Source organism: Delphinus delphis, chromosome 2 (genome assembly GCF_949987515.2).
Source record: "Delphinus delphis chromosome 2, mDelDel1.2, whole genome shotgun sequence".
NCBI lineage: Eukaryota > Metazoa > Chordata > Mammalia > Artiodactyla > Delphinidae > Delphinus > Delphinus delphis.
Genome location: NC_082684.1, coordinates 5,916,200 through 5,932,543, shown reverse-complemented (window position 1 = coordinate 5,932,543; position 16,344 = coordinate 5,916,200). Strand labels below are relative to the sequence as shown.

The following is a 16,344-nucleotide window of genomic DNA, read 5'->3' as shown; positions in this document are numbered from 1 at the left end:
GGGCAGGGCTGTGTGGATGGGCATGTGGGTTTTCTGCCCCAAGGGTCACCCAAGATGGCCCAGAAATTGAAGCATAGTCTTGCTTTCAGTTCCTCACTTCTGGACTTGAGTAGATGGCCTGCCACCATTCCCCTCCTTACACACACACACACACACACACACACACACACACACACACACACCTAGTGCATATAGATGAGGATATCCAGGAGTCTCAGGGCAGCCTCCTCCATTCTCTTAGTCAAAATCACAAAACCTTCCTCAGCCCAGAAAGTAAAAATAGCGAGTATGCCGTTGATTACAGTAATTAAAGTGCTCCCAATTTGTGACTTGTGCTTTCATATGTGACAGTGTAAGAATCATTGCAGCGTTCTCATGTTTGGGATGTATTTAGAGATGAAGTTGAGAAAATAGAAATTAAGGATTTGTGGATAATTGGACAGGACTTAAAACATTACTTTGCTGTTATGAGTTTTGCCCACTTATATAGCAAAGCTTGGTGCGTGGCGTATGGGCTCCGGGGAGTAATCTGTAGCTTGGTGGTGAGCAGACTGGAGCGTATGAGAGGAACTCACTGGGGCAAAACCTAGAAGTCCGCAATAGGGGATTAACTGTGGGACATCTACTGGGGGAGAGCGTTTTATCATCATGAAAGAGAATACTTGTGAGGTACCTTTAATGAGGAGGGAAAAGCTTGGGTGCTGATGCTATGTGAGAATGATGGGGTACACAGTTGCATCAAATGGGCGGACCAGCCAGTCCTGCCTTGAAAAGCAAGCCAAAGGGAGTGCACCAAAATGCTAACAGCTGGGGAAAACCACGCAGTAAGTAAGCGCATCAAAAAATCACAGATGAAGAGGGCGTACATCTTTAAGCATGTTACAGGCTCCATCATGTGTCACTTTTGTTATGCGATGAATGAGACCCCAAAGCCGCTCACCCCCAGGGGCTGCATGGAGGTTAGGGCTGCACCCCGTTCTGCGCGGCCCTGGAGGGCACATCCTGAGGTCTCCTCGCTCCAAGGGCTCCAGAAGCTGATGTTGCACGGTGCCGAGGAGTGGCCTCGCTTCCGGTCCAGAGCTGCCTGAGGGACCTGGCAAGTTGTCCCCCTCATCTTTGAGATCAGGGTAGTGTGTGTGGAGTGTGGGGTGAACTAAACCGCTTCTGAGGCCTGTTTGGCTCTCTGACATGCTGCAATGGCACTGGGGGTGTATGAGAGAGATGGCGAGTACCCCAGCCTCCCGTTTCCTGCTAAGATCTGAGGTGCTCTCTCTCCCGTCTCCCTGCCCTGGCCTGTACTCTTGCATGGGGCACTTGACTTTGATTGCAGGTGTTCATTCATTCGCTCAGCAAACACTTCATGAGCACCTGCTACGTGCCAGTCACCGTGCTAGGTGCTGGAAGAAAGCTGTAAATAGAAATAATTCTTCTGGCATGATCTGCACCCTGTAGCACAGCCCTGTGAGTAGGCAGGAAAGAGAGGGACCACCTAATATCACAGTGGATGACACCAAGGTCCGGGGAGATTAGAAAGTGTGGTAAAGAGCTTGGATTTCTGCAGCCAGGCTGCCTAGGCTGGATCCCAGTCCTATCATTTCCTGGGAATGTTTTATGCCCTTTCTGAGCTCAGCTGCCCCGTCTGTAAAAAGGGGATCACAACAGCACCCACCTACCTAAAAGATTCGTTGTGAGGATGAAACAAAGCAATAGATGGTACGTATGCCCAATACTTAGGACAGGGCCTGGGACTTGGTAAGGTGCCCCATAAATGTCGAATGAATGAATGAGGTTACCCAGCTGGTAAGTGGCTGAGGAGGTCGTGAACCTGGGGTCTCTGGCCGCACAGCCGAGGCTCTCCTTGCACCTGGGTTGGCCGTGGGCCCCGGGCCCCGGCACACCCATCCCCACACCTGCCCCGCGCTGCCCGAGCCCCTGGCGCGGGGACACCCCGAGCCGGCTCCTTCTCTCACCCGGCCCGCAGGTCGGCGCTGCTGGGCAAGGTGCTGCGCATCGACGTGAACCGCAACGAGCGCGGCCCGCTCTACCGCATCCCGTCCGACAACCCATTCGTGGGCGACCCCGCCGCGCGGCCAGAGGTCTACGCCCTCGGGGTGCGCAACATGTGGCGCTGCTCCTTCGACCGCGGCGACCCGGCGTCGGGCGCGGGCCGCGGGCGCCTCTTCTGCGGCGACGTGGGCCAGAACAAGTTCGAGGAGGTGGACCTGGTGGAGCGCGGCCGCAACTACGGCTGGCGCGCCCGCGAGGGCTTTGAGTGCTACGACCGCAAGCTGTGTGCCAACACCTCCCTCGGTGACCGCCCCCCGCCCCCTACCCCCGCGCCCTCGAGAATCTGTCTCCCCGGATCTGCCCCCCACTCCACGGCTGTGCGCCCGCGCCTCCCTCCGTGGCCAACCGCGCCCCCGACCGGGACTTCCTTGCCCGCGCAAACCCATGCCCTCCCCCCCCCCCCCCCCCCCCCCCCCCCCCCCCGCTTTACAAACTTGAAACACCACCCTTTCTGGTTGACTGTCTGGGGCCCTCTCGGGAACCTCCCCCCATCCCCTCCCTCCTCCCCACCCCCACCCCGCAAGACTCAGGACCACCCAAGAAGCCTTGTTGGGAGCCGGCCGCAGACTCACCCAGCTTCTCCCGCCTCTGCAGATGATGTGCTGCCGATTTTCGCCTACCCGCACAAACTGGGCAAGTCGGTCACTGGGGGCTACGTGTACCGGGGCTGCGAGAACCCGAACCTGAACGGCCTCTACATTTTCGGAGACTTCATGAGCGGGTAAGTGGCCTGACAACATTTCTGAGGGGGCAGGGACTGCAGAGGTGAAACGTGGGGGAATGTACAACACCCTTGACAGCCCCGGGGCCATCTGGCTCCTGTGAGCCAGGACCTGCCGTTGCGCCAACAGGCCAGAGAGGTCACCCTGCTGGAGAGAGGGGAGCTGGGGCTCCAGCTGGGGTCTGCCCGTGGGACCCGTGGAGCCATGCTTTACGGCAGTGTTGCCTCCACCCACTGAGCCCCTAGAGGGTGTGTGTGTGTGTCTGGGAGAGGGGTTGGGATGAGTCACACCCCAAACAGGTTTCAGAGGGGGTAGAACATACCTCCCAAGGCTGCTGTGGGTCAGACTCTCTCCCCAGGGGAGCTTATGGAGACCCATGACCATCTCGTTCTCCTGCTGTATAGAGGGGGGAAAACTGAGGACCAGAGAGGCCCAGGGAAGTCACACACCTGGCATGATGTTTACAAGTACAGCTGAGATGGCCTGTGTTCAAAGCCTGGCACGCTTGCTGGCCATGTGACCTTGAGCCGGTTTACTTCGCCACTCTGTGCTTCAGTTTCCTCACCTGCAAAATGATCATAGTACCTGCTTACTAGGGTTGTTTGAGACCTGTTCTTACACATACAGCACTTAGAATCTAGAATGTGCTCAATTTCTGTGTTTTTTTTTTTTTTGCTTGTTTAATAAGGTGGAAGGATCTGTTGGTTACCTGAGGACCCTTCCAGCCTCCTGTGAAATGAATTTTTTGCTTGTGTGTTTGTTTTTTTGCCACACCGTGCAGCCTGTAGGATCTTAGTTCCCTGACCAGGGATTGAACCCGGGCTTCCTGTAGTGGAAGCGTGGAATTCTAACCACTGGACCACCAGTTCTTAATTATTCCCACCCTAGCCTCTCCACGTAAGGGCAGCTGAACTGGGTCTCTTGGGAGAGGAAATAAGGAAGCCCGAGGATGGCAGAATTCTTACCTCCTCCAGGCTGTTGACCGAGGGTGGCTTTGTGGCCAGTGCATCTACAGCTGAAGCTGACAGAGAACCTGACCTGGGCCTCTGGTTGCTGGGTCCTTCCCGCAGCTTAGGGTCTCCCTCTGGGACTCAGTTATCTCATCTGGAAAATGGGTCTAGATGAAACCCCTTTTTTTTACCCCGATTCTCCTTTTTCCCTTCTGCCGTCCCCCAGGAGTGCCCAAGCCATCCGAACGCAGAAATTCAATGAATTTTGCCAACACTTCCCAAACCCCTCTGCTGGGTCAGGCTTTGTGCCAGGGCCAAAGCAACAGAGTTGGCGAGTACCTCATACCCAAGTCGGGGAGACAGACCCACACTCGGTCCACTCGAGACCAGCCTCAGAGAGCCTGTGAGCAGTGCTGGGGAAGCCCAGCACAGGGGCAGTCAGGAGGGCTTCCCAGAGGAGGGGATGACCGAGCAGGGCCTGAAAGTATCAATAGGTGATTGACAGGCATAGAAGGGAGTAAGGGACAAGATCAACATTTTCTGAAGATGCCAAATTCTCCATTTCACGCTCCGAAGTGGAGGCAGCTCCAGAGTATGTGGAAACTCCAGGGCACCAGCCTTGGAGGCGTCTGAACTGGAAGTCAGCTCCTGACTGCCTCCTGCTGGTCAGCAGGTGGCGTTGAGCTGAGGGGGCAGGAACCAAGCTGGTCTTGTTCACCCCTGTGCTTCTCCTGGTACGTAGCAGGTGTTCAGTAAAGCCTGCACCTGAGTCCGGCTTCATGGATGTGCGGCCTGTGCGCTTACACGGGGCTCCGTCTCAGAAGTGCCCACGCTTGGTTTAATGCTCTGCTGTTACTGTCTTGAAATTTTTAGTACTTTTTGAACAAGGGGCCCTGAATGCTCACTTTGCACTGGACCCTGCAAGTTATGTATGGTCCTGGTTGCATGGATAATAGATGATTGGATGGATGGATTGGTGGGTGGGGTTCCCTTGGGCACCCTGCCAGGCATGACCCCACAGGCCATCCTCCTTTGCAGGCGTCTGATGTCCCTCCGAGAGAACCTGGGGACAGGCCAGTGGCGGTACAATGAGATCTGCATGGGCCGTGGCCAGACCTGTGCGTTCCCGGGCCTCATCAACAACTACTATCCACACATCATCTCCTTCGCGGAGGACGAGGCCGGTGAGCGCCCCTGAGGCCTCTCCACTCAGGCTGCCGATGCCTGGGACTGTGCCCCACCCCAGGGGTCCTTCTGGCCTGGGATTCGAGGGATGGCATCTCAGGCCTGAAATCACCTCCTGGCTGGAGAGTGACGGGTTCAGAGGGCTTGAGCCTTGCTTCGGTGTCAGTTCTCACTCATCTGAGCTTCCATTTCCTTATCTGGAAGATGGGAGCAGTGGTCCCCGTCCTTCCCTTTCCCCAACTCTCACCCTGGGCAGGCTTGCCAGGAGGGATAGCGTGACCCCACAGGTAAGAGTCCAGGGCAGTTATGGGACCAGGAAAGGATCTGTGATGGTGGAAATGCAGGCAGGTGGGGGAAGAGTGCCTCCCTGGGGACCTCCAGCTCCCTGGGTTCCTGATGGCAAATGTATCAGGGCCTATAAATGAAGCCGCGTTGTCTTCAGAACGTGGTGGGCACCGCTTTCTTGCCTGTTAGTGGGTCCCCCATTCAGGCACTTGTGTTTTCAATGCAAGGAGCAGAGGGGGAGGGGAGAGGAAGAAGGACCATGGAGGCTGGATCCCGCCTTTGTCCTTGGCCCCGGATTGTCCCTGGACAAAAGCTGAGGGGCCCCCAGTGGGGCCTGGTGGATGCTTGGCCAGGTTACTAAGCAACGCCTTTCCAGGGGCCTTTCGAGAGGTGTCCCCTGCAGGGCCCAGTGCCCAGAGCCCCCAGGCCTGAGTCTGGGAAACCTTTGTTGAACCGATACACGTCAGAGTCTAAATTTTCAAAAGGGCAGCCTCAGACCCCACCACCCTCCCTGAGCCCACTGGGCCCTTGAAAGCCATTTCTTTTGGTCATTAGGGAGTTAACATGTTTTGGAAAGGGGAGGATGCCCTCCCCCCACCCTCCTCCGCCTCCAGAGCCCAGACCCAGAGGAGGGCCTGGAAAGCCCAGTTCCCAGGGGGCCCTTCCTCAGCCCTCTGAGTGACACCAAGGGCTGGACAGCCAGGAGGAGGCCCCTCAAAGACAGACAGCCCAGGGGTAGCATGTTGGTGAGTTGGGCAGGTGGCCCCGGAAGGGCCAGAGACCTGGGGGTCTGGAGCCAGCAAACGTCTCCCAGCTCCCTCTGGCCTCTGCCTCTCTGCATGATCTTCTGACACGTGCAAATTGCAAAACAAGGACCTCTGCTGGCCCAGTGTCCTCCAGGGACAGTCCATACCGCAGACACCAGGAGGGTAGTGTGGCCCTGGGCAGGGCTTAATAGTGCCGTGGGGGCTCCCCGCCCATGCACGGGGTTGGGGGCTTCCTGCAGATTAAGGCTGGATGGGGCCTTGGGGTGCACCCGGTCCAATGCTGTCACTTTACGGATGGGGAAACTGAGGCTGACTTTTCCTGCCTGGTCGTGGGGTGGGGGGCACTGGACATAGCCTGGCCCCTGGAGGCCTCCCAGAGCAGGACCTCAAGCACAAGCTTGGTTAGGCAAAGGCAGACAATGGAGAAGGGCATCCAGGCCAAGGGAGCAGCACGTGCGGGGAGCTCCGAGTTGCTCCAGCGCCTGGAGCATAGGGTCAAGGAGGGCTGCACAGCCAGAGAGGGGACTGTGGCCGCTCCCAAGGGCCTCTCTCCAGACAGGAGCCCAGAAAGGGAAGTAAGGCTCAAAGCCACATGCAAATTCATAGCTGTGCCTGTGGACTCTCCAGCAGGGGCCTGCTTGCCAGGGGCCCTGCTCCCTCCCACAGGGTGCATCACACCTTGTGGGCCTATTCCTCCCCCCACCAACTTGACACCCCCCCCGCCCCACTCCCACCGGCCACGCTCCCACCACCCACCAAGGCAGGGCTGGTGCTCCTGGAGGGAGGTCAGGGGCCATTGACCACTCAGCATCCTGCCCTCCCCAGCCCCCAGCTCCCCACCACAGCTGGTCTACCCTAGTTGCACAGGTCACCTCTCAAGTGTCTTCCCCTTCCAGAATTCCCCAGGTTTCCTGGGCCTTGATTCTCAAACACCTCCCTCATGCAGCCCTCCCTGACTGCACCAGTCACCAGGGACATACTTTCCTTCAAGCTCCCTTCTCACTGTCTGTATTGGCCTCTCCTTGGGGAAACCACCCCCACCCCCATCCTTGGGAGGGCTCTCCATTGCCTCTTACAAGGACAGAAGGTATTAGCATGGCTGAACCATCATAACGAGCCACATGTGGCCTGTGTCTGGGCCTCCCAGCTACCACGTCTCCTACATTAGCAGATGTTTCTGAGTTCCAGTCCTGCTTAACCGTTCACCAGTTGCGTGACTTTGGGCAAGTCACTTGACCTCTCTGGGCCTCTGTTTTCTCATCTGGAAGCTGAGAATAATGAAGCTTAATTCCTGGGCATGGGTACCTGTGGCAACAAGGGCCAGGGGGCAGGATGGGGGTGGGAGAGAGCAGAAAGCTCAATTTCCCCGAGAGCATCCGTGGCACCAGGTGCTCATAATTCCATTTCTACAAACAGAGGCTCTGCGTGGGGCTGTCCCGGAGCTGCTGGAGCTCACGTGGGGCCAAGCGCAGGGGCTGGGATTCACACTAGAGGTTCCCGAAGCACGAACTCCTCTGCCCCTGCTACTTGCCTGGGAGGCGCCTGCTGGTCAGTGGAGAGAGACTGTGTCCCCAAGGACTTGGCAGGACCTGGACCCTGGGCAAGGATGACAATAGCAGCAGCAATAATAGTTCACACTGATGGAGCATCTCCTCTATGCTCTTTTCATCCTCACAACAGCCCTATGAGACAGGCCCATTGTGGGGATGAGGAGGCTGCGTCATCAGTAAGCAGCCAGTGGGGAGCGGGGCTGTGGACCTCCGCTGGTGCTCAGAGGTGTGTGATCCTGGGCATGAAACCCAGGCAGGGACCAGAGGTGGGGCTGGGTCACCAGGGAGGAGACAAGAGTCCAGAGGTCAGAGCCTGGGAGGGTCCGGGCAGAGCAGCCGGCAGCCCGGGAGGCTGTGCTGCAGAGGCCCCTGGGCACATCTGGATGCCTTTCTCAGCCTCAGTTTCCAGTTCTGGGGACTGGAGAGTTACACTGACCTGCAGCATCTCCCCTCCTGGCTCACTGAGGTTGGGGTGCACCTCAGAACTGAGGTGGGGCAGTGGGGCTGGCTGGGATGGTATTCCAGGCAGCATTCTCACTTCTTGCCTCTTTTCTTGTCCAAGGGGAGCTGTACTTCATGTCAACGGGCGTGCCAAGTGCCACAGTGGCACGTGGGGTTGTCTACAAAGTGATCGACCCCTCCAGGTGAGTCCCCCCCACCCCACGCCCATCATGGCCTCAGCTCCTACGGTCTGCCAGGAGCCCTCCCCTCCATTACCTCATTTCCCCTCTCTACCACTCCTTAAGGTGGTTGTAGTTAATATGCCCATTTTTCAGATGAGAAAACTGAGGCCTGGAGAGGGGAAGTGACTAGCTAAGTTCAAACTGCTGGTGAGGGGCAGATCTTGGATTCAAAACCGATCTGCCAGCCTCAAAGTCCAGTTCTATTCATGCTAAGAGGGCACCAAAGATACCGGTGGGGACCCATAAATATGGGCCCCACAATCACATTTTTTTTAATTCTTTTTTTTAAATTTTAGAACAGTTTTAGATTTACAGACAAGTTGCAAAGATAGTACAGCGTTTCCCATATACCCCTCACCCAGTTTTCCCTATTACTAACGTCTTACATTATCATGGTACATTTGTCACAATTAATGAACCAATATTGGTACATTACTATTCATTAAATGTCACACTTTTTTTTTTAATTGAGGTAACTCCATACTTTAAAAACAAAAGGATGTCTCTAGTTTTTCCCTAGTGTCCTTTTCTCCGGGATCGCATACAGAATCCCACATTGCATTTAGTCATCATGTCCTGTTAGCTTCCTCTAGTCTGTGACAGCTTCTCAGACATTCCTTGTTGACCACACTTTTCTGTTGAAAGCACAAAGCTATTAATTACTGACATAACTATTTATCAAGAAAAACATAAGCGCTTGCTCCTTTCCTCTCCCCGAGGTCTCGGCCCTCTTTGGGTTTATGTCATTGTGGAGCAGCACACGCAAACTTTGCATTTTTCTTCGTAGGTCTATCCTTATTTTGTATAAACATTTCCACGTTGCAACATTACCCTCAGAAGGCTCCTTTCTAATGGCGGCGTAATTTTCTGTTGAGTCGCTGCACCGTGATTGCCTGATCCGTCCCTTGGACATTTAGGTTATTTCCAGTTTTTGAAAAAAGACTGCTTCTCTAAGGAAATATCACCTAATTCATGCCAGATGCTGCCTGAGACCCACTGTTTCCTTTAGTCTGTGCCGCATCCTTCTGGGCTCATGGCCCCCCGCGCAACAGAGGGAACCCGAGGCTTAGGGATTTCTGCTCAAGGTCTCGTGGGTGGGAGGAGCCAGCAACAGGCTAGACCCCCGTCCCCTCCCTCCCTCCGTGACCCTTCTCATCCCTTTTTTCATTTTTCTCTTTTGGAATCCACGTAATTTTGTGCATCCACAACATATTGAAGAGGGGTGCCGTTCCAGAACATTTGGAAAATGAAGAAATGGGAAGCAGAGGGGGTAGGGTGGGGTCATCCGTTGCCGCCCAAACATAAACACTGTGACATTTTTTGGTGTATCTCCTACCCTTTGGCAAGACAAAAATTTTTATGTAATTTCCTTAAGGAACGAAACTCAGCTGGGTCCGTCTGAAGCGTGTGGCTATTATGTGGAGTTCAAAGCAGCCGGAAAACCCACACTTTCTGCAGCTTGGAGAAGGGTGTGAGCTGGGCTGTGTTTCAACCTCTGGGGGGAATGGCCCACGTCCCTCCTCGGTTTCCCTCTCTTGCCAGGGCTGTCTGAAAGCCACCCCGGGTCACGTGGCTGCTTCAGCCCTTGGGCTTCCCCCTCGTGCTCTTGGGACCCATTGAAGTCTTGGACCCACGTGGGTTGGTCCCAGAATAGGGTCGGTCCCATTCAAAGACTCACAGATCAACGGCCAGAAGCTCATTAAAATGGGATTCCATTCCTTACTTGTGCCCCTCAGAGATGTCCAAGGAGACCCAATTCATAGCCCTGGCAACCCTTCTCAGGCTCTTTTCTCTCCCAGCCCTCTCCAACCTCACATTCCAAGGCCCCCAGAGCCCTCAGCTCTGCTGCCAGCCCCGAGGCTTTCTCTCTCTCCCCACTTTATTCTTTAGATCGACTTAACCTTTCCCTTTGATTCTGTATCACCAGAAATCCCAGAACCAGAGGGGCAGAGAGAAACCCTCCTCAGAGACTGTGGGGAATGGGGACCAGGGTAAAGTGCAGGAATGGGGCTGTGGTGACAGTTACAGGAGCTGGACCGGCAGGCTGGGGAGAAGGACTGTGACATTTGATCACATCCCAAGGACACTTCATGCTGAGAATTAGAAGTGGCCCTCCTGCTCTGCAGGCAGAGGCTGAGCGGGCACTTGGCAGGCCGTTACAGGGGGGTCCTGTCCTGGGGTTGGACTCTCGGGGTCTGGGAGGCGTGGACCAGCAGGGTCACTGCTCCGTAAGTGGCCACTGTTGTTACCACGCACACGTGCCCAGGCCTGAATGCACACCGGCCCTTTCCCCTCCTTCCTGGCTGCAGGGGGCAGGTGATGTCGGGGGGGACATGCTCGGGGCGGGCTCCCAGGGTGCGGCTCATGACCTCTTGTGTGTCTGCAGACGGGCACCACCCGGCAAGTGTCAGATCCAAGCCGCCCACGTGAAGGTCCGGGGCCGCCTCGTCCACTTCGTGCCCAAAGAAAGTAAGTGTCCGCCAAGGTGGGGACACGGCGGGAGTTCCTGCAACCCACACCCGCTGCCCCTCTTCCGGATGTGGATGCCCTTCCTTGGCCCCCATGCCCAGCACTGGGCCCCGTGCACAGGAGCTACCAGGAGTGGGTGGAGCTGCTTAAACCTCCTTCCACTCATGCAGTGTCTGCCAGTCCCAGGCCACGGTGGGAGGCTCCAAGGGGCTGCAGGCCTCACGACGAGCATGGCAAAGGGAGAAATAGCTGGTCCCAGGCAAGGTTCACTCAGAGTTCTTGGGAGGGACAGAGAAAGAGGGTATATCTCAAGATTGGAATGAGTTATTCTGGGTGCAAGGGCGCCTAGGGGAGCGTTGGGGCTGGGTCTGCTATACGAAGGCTCTGTTTTGACGAGCTTGGTGGGGAGAGAGGGGTACAAGTCCTCATGGGCCGAGGGCCAGGCAAAGCCACGGTGACCACCCATGGGATCTGGGGCCATCTGAAGAGGGTATGGCCCGAGGAGAGGGCTGTTCCCCTGGGTCCAAGCTAGGTGGGAACAGAGAGTGCCCCAGTGTTGTCAGATCTTCCAGTTCTCAGGACAAGCAGACTCCATCCATCCATCCCTCCATCCCTCCATCCCTCCACCCACCACATACATGCGCTTCACACTGGGGCTACAATGCTGAGTGAGCAGATATGGTCCCTGCCTTCTCGGGTTGTTATTACACAATCTCCCGATTTGAAAATATTGGCAACTAGGTCACAATTTTCAAAACCGCCCTGTGGGCCAAAGGAAATACTTCAGTGGGCTGAGTGTGCCCAGCAGGTCTCCAGCTGGCAGACTGGGGCGGGGGGCAGGAAGAGGGGGAGGTTGGGTGGGTGGGGGGTACCCGGCCCTGAGGAAGGGGTGCCCCACCAGGAAGAGGAAGGCTGGGGAAGCTGGCTGTTTGGGGAATTCACTTCCAGCTGCAGTTGGTTTGGGGCCTTGGCAGAGTTTTCCGTTCACTCATTCAGCAGTTTCTGCATTTCTGTTAGTTACCCGCTGTGTGCTGGATGCTGGGGCCACAGAAGAAGTCAGACGAGGCCCAGTCCTGGCTGGGGCAAACAGAGGGGTCACTTAGTGTCCCAGGCCCTTTGACAGAAGTTGTGCTGGGCACCATGGGGACACAGAGCAGTGCAGAGCTGGGGGTGGAGGGGGTGGGTTGGGAAGGTCCTGGAGCCTGAGGGTTGAGCCTGGATGGAGAGGAAAGTGCATTGCAGAGGCCGGGGAAGGGCAGCCTAGGCAGTGAAGGAAGCAGGAGAAGCAGGAGCCCTGGGAGCTGGAAGTCCCTCCCCGCGGGTGGAGTGGGGGCCAGGGTGCAGGTTGGGGGAGCGTCTGCCTCATGTTCTGGCCCCGGCCTGCACTTGGTCTTGTATCCAGGCCCTTTCTCAGCCCCTGTCTCAGTGGGTTTCCAAGTGAGATGGGCCGGTGGCCCCGGGATCCCTGTCCACAGTAACTGAGCAGTTTGGGGTTTCCACCTCCCCTGAGGGAGGCAGTACCTGGCAGAGTGTCTGACGTGGAGTGACGTTTAGCCCTATGGCTGACCTGGGCCAAGCGTGAGGGCCACGTCCTGCAGGGACAAAGGGAATCACCTACCACAGCTCCCCGACACCTAATGAGTCCAGGTCCCCGTGGAGGGGTCAGTGGGCGGGGTCAGTGTGGACCACAGCCCCGCACCTAGAGAGCTCCTGACCAGCCCCCCCTGTGATGGGCAGGGGGACCAGCAGCCTTGGGAGCCTGGAGGGGAGGGCTTCACCTGAGCAGAGGGGCCCCGGGCAGGCTGGTTCCCATCCTGCTGGCCTGCCCTCCACCCACTGCAGTTCCCCGCCCCCCACCCCCATCAGCCGTCCTCAGCTTCCTCACCCTTAAACCAGAGATTGGAGCCAGAAAGCATCATTTGCTCTGAGAAGCTCTCCCAGACACTCCTTCCCTGCCACTGCGCTTAGGAATTTACAGTGTGAGAGTCCTTCCCCTGCCAGACAGGGGACTCCCAGAAGGGGAGGAGGGATGGGGGTGGGGAGAGGCCCAGCAGCAGAGGCACGAAGCACCTGCCAGCAAGTGTGTGCAGAACGGCTGCAGAAGCACCTGGCGTTCGGCTCCAGGTGGGCACCTTGTGGGGCCAGGGTGACCCGAGAAGCACGCTTGGGGCACCTCATCCTCAGGGTCTGAGTAGAGGGCAGAACGGGACATGTTTCCCTGGGGTCTGCATTCTGGGGTGAAGAGCCGGGGTGGCGTGGGGTCGCGTGGGCTGGGCTGGGGCGGCCGGGGCCCTTCCGAGCACAGGCTCTTCCTCTGCGCAGAGTTCATCCGGAGGATGGAGAGCACCCCGCGGCCCACCAAGGCTCCCCGCCGCAGCCGCCCCACGACCCCTCCACTTGCGCCCACCCTGCGGCCGGCACGACCCACCCCGCGGCCCGGGCGCCGTCGGGGCGGCGGGCGGCGGCGGGAACGGCTGGGCACCGCGGTCCCCGAGCCCTCGAACGGCGCCGTGCGCCTGGTGCGGCCCCCGGGCCTGAGTCCAGGCCGCGGGCGCGTGGAGGTGTTCGCGGGTGGACGTTGGGGCACCGTGTGCGATGACGCCTGGGACACCAAGGGTGCTGCCGTCGTGTGCCGCCAGCTGGGCTTCGCGTACACCGTGCGGGCCACCAAGCGTGCTGAGTTCGGCGAGGGCCACGCGCTGCCCATCCTGCTGGACGACGTGCGCTGCACAGGCAGTGAACGCAACCTACTGGAGTGCGCGCACGCCGGCCTGGGTTCCCACAACTGCGACCACCAGGAGGACGCCGGCGTCGTGTGCAGCCGCGAGAACCCCGATCTGTAGGCGAGCATCGTCTGTCTGGCCAGCTGGGCTATCCATTGTGCGTCCAGAGCCCGTCCAACCTGTGCGCGCCTGGTGCGTGCACCTGAGTCTGAGGGTGGGGGGAACGTGGGGGGTGGCCTGGGGGTGGCCCATCTGTAACGCTGTCCTGTGGTGCGTGCAGTGCACGCGTGTTCGTTGTGTGTTCCTGCCCACATGTCTTTGAAACCCCGCAGCTGCAGTATGTGTTGGGATCCGTGTGGCCCCTGTGGGTGTGTGGTTGCAGCCTGAGGTGTTCTTTGCTCGCCTCCAAGCATCTCAAGCAGCTGCAGGAGCACAGTCTGGTAGAACCCTGAGCCCTGAGGGCAGCTGCCCCTTAAGGGCAGACATGACCTCACTGCACTAACAGAGGCACAGCCGGTGGGTGGAGGGAGGGGACCAGGCCTGCCCTGCCCATGGTGGGGAGTGGAAGGCCCCAGACCAGCTGGAGCACGGCTTGAGGAACGTGGCCCAAAGGGCGTGGACCGGTGGCCTGGCAGTCAGAGTTGCTGAAGAGAAACACGAAGGCATCTAGTAGGGCCAAGGCAAGTCATCAGACTGATGGGTCCAGGGTGACCCCTGGGCTGTGGCTGTCCCAGCGAGGGTCAGGCTGCCTAGGAGGAAGCGAGTGCCGGGGTGGGCTGGCAGGGATGACTGGATGACTTCCGGGAGAAGCCTTCTGGGCCTCAGCATCACGCTGGACCCAGCCACTCCAAGCACCACGGTCGCTGGTGAGGCTTCAGATTTCTCCACTTCCGCGCCGGTGCCAGGGCCACCTCTGTCATCTCCATTCCCCACCCACCCTGCTCAGTGAGATCCCAGGGAACCCTTTGCCTCCTCAACCCAAGCCCGGGGGCCGACCGGGCTGGGGACCCAGTGAGACCACGGGTGCTCCGTCACCCAGTGCTGTGCCAACAGCGCGACTGTTTACAAACCCCTTCCTGCCTCTTTTCTCTGACTCACACCTGCCTGGAAGCGGAGGGAGGGGGTGGGAGAAGGGGGCTGGGCCTGCAGCCTCTGTCCTGCTCACAGGTGGAAGTTCCTTTGCCCACTAGGGGCCTCAGCCTTGGCTCATGCCAGGCCGGTCAAGGGGCATCAAGTATGGCTGGGCTCAGCCTCTGATAGGGGGCCAAGGAGGGGAAGCAGATAGATGGTCACCGGGCAGTGAGGACCGGATATGGCCCCTGTCGGGGAGTGGGGGAGGGCTCTGGGTGGGGCATCCCAACCCAACCTGGGTGTTGTCCTGGGAGTTGAGCTGGCACTAGGGATGGTGTGCCTGGCAGAGGAAATGGTGTGGGCAGAAGCCTGTCGGGGCCTCCCAGCTGCTCGCTGAAGCTGAGTGTGGAGTACGAGGCTGCAGAAAAAAGCTTTAGGGTCACCCTCTCGAACTCCCCCCTACCTCTGCCCTAAGTGGGGTGGGCGAGGGACCCAGACCCTTGTGGCTCCTCTAACCGTGCTGAGCCCCGCGTGGAAACCACAATTAACCCTGCCACCGAGCGTAGCCTGTGTGCTGGGCACCGTCGTAAGAACGGTGCCGCATACCTGAACTCATTCAATCCCTGCAACAGCCCGCTTCCTCCCCTTTCACAGATGAGGAAACCGAGGTGCACAGAGCTTCAATATCTCAGCTGAGATCACCCAGCCAGGCAGGGGGAAGCCAAATGTGAACACGAGCTGGCTAGCCCTAGCACCCGCCAGGTGTATAACCACTGAACCCCCTGGCTATACCTGCAGAAAGTCTCAGCATGGCCCAGGGCCCCTGCCCGCTGTAGGCTGCCAGCCTCGCTGGGAAATAGCTGATGGAGACCCCCCACTGCCCAGGGGTGGTTGACTGGGCATCTTCCAGGTCGCTGGGACATCCGGAAGTGTTAGGAGCTGGGAGGCCCGTGGGGACCATCCAGGCCAAACTCCTCACTGTGCTGATGGGGAAATGAACCTGGGAGGCTGAGTGTCCCAGGCCTTTGGTCAGATGGGGCCGAGCTAAGACTAGAGCCCAGGGAAGGCGGGGTGGCCCTCGGGGCCCTCAGAGCAGGGCAGCATCATGGCCCTGCTCAGCGGAAGGGCCAGGGCTGTTGGTCCCTCTGGCTTCGAGGTGGGGTATGGCTTTTAGCAGCCTCTGCCTCCTCTTCCTAGGGCTCCTCTGTGCTCTTTCCTGCCCCTCCCCACCCTGTGGAGCCCCCTTCCTCAGTTCAAGGCCTGGAGGACATGATGCCACAAGGCGGGGCCTGGGAGGTGGGCACCTCCCACTGCAGCTCAGCACCCACAGCCTGGGCCCACCATCTGGGGCCCGTGGCACTTTCCCCAAGTGGCAAGGGGGAGTGGTCCAGCCCTCTGCTGGGCCCTGAGTGTCACTGTTGTTTGTTGGGGCAAGTAGGGGAGGTCCCAGGCCTCATCACTCCTCTGGGCAGTGCTGGCCTTGGCCCGTCAGTGTTGCAGGAAGGGTGCTTCCCCTCCCATCACCCCTCAGGCTCCAAATAAGGCTGAGGCTGCGGCCTGACTCCTGAGAATGAGGCTCACAGAGACACACTGCTGCTTTACTGGTAATAATAAGGGCAGGTGGCTGACACCGGCTGAGCACTTACTATGCCAGGCACTGTTCTAAAGGCTTTACAGATTAGTCACTCTTTAATCCTTGTATTAACTCTACGAGGTAGGTGCTAGGGTCGCCCTCCCACCCATTTTACAGATGTGGAAGCTGAGGCCCAGGGGGCCTTAGTTACTTGTCAGATGTCACACAGCCAATATTAGAAACCAGGTAGCCTGGCTCTGGAGCCCCAGCTGTGTGCTGTCACGCTGTGCTACCTCAAG

At 58.2% G+C, this 16,344-nt stretch overlaps 1 protein-coding gene across 2 annotated transcripts in view; it reads left to right on the top strand.

The window, feature by feature from the left end:
- The window catches only part of HHIPL1 (HHIP like 1), a 29,430-nt gene that overhangs the window by 11,306 nt on the left and 1,780 nt on the right, over positions 1-16,344 (top strand). The window contains exons 4-10 of one of the 2 annotated variants that reach the window (XM_060003939.1): positions 1,982-2,310; positions 2,662-2,788; positions 4,778-4,923; positions 8,089-8,170; positions 9,585-9,680; positions 10,596-10,678; positions 13,001-13,593. In XM_060003939.1, the coding sequence (XP_059859922.1) occupies positions 1,982-2,310; positions 2,662-2,788; positions 4,778-4,923; positions 8,089-8,170; positions 9,585-9,680; positions 10,596-10,678; positions 13,001-13,521 (1,384 nt within the window). In that variant the 3' untranslated portion in view covers positions 13,522-13,593. The remainder of the gene's footprint in view (positions 1-1,981; positions 2,311-2,661; positions 2,789-4,777; positions 4,924-8,088; positions 8,171-9,584; positions 9,681-10,595; positions 10,679-13,000; positions 13,594-16,344) is intronic. The other variant, XM_060003940.1, reaches the window with a different exon arrangement.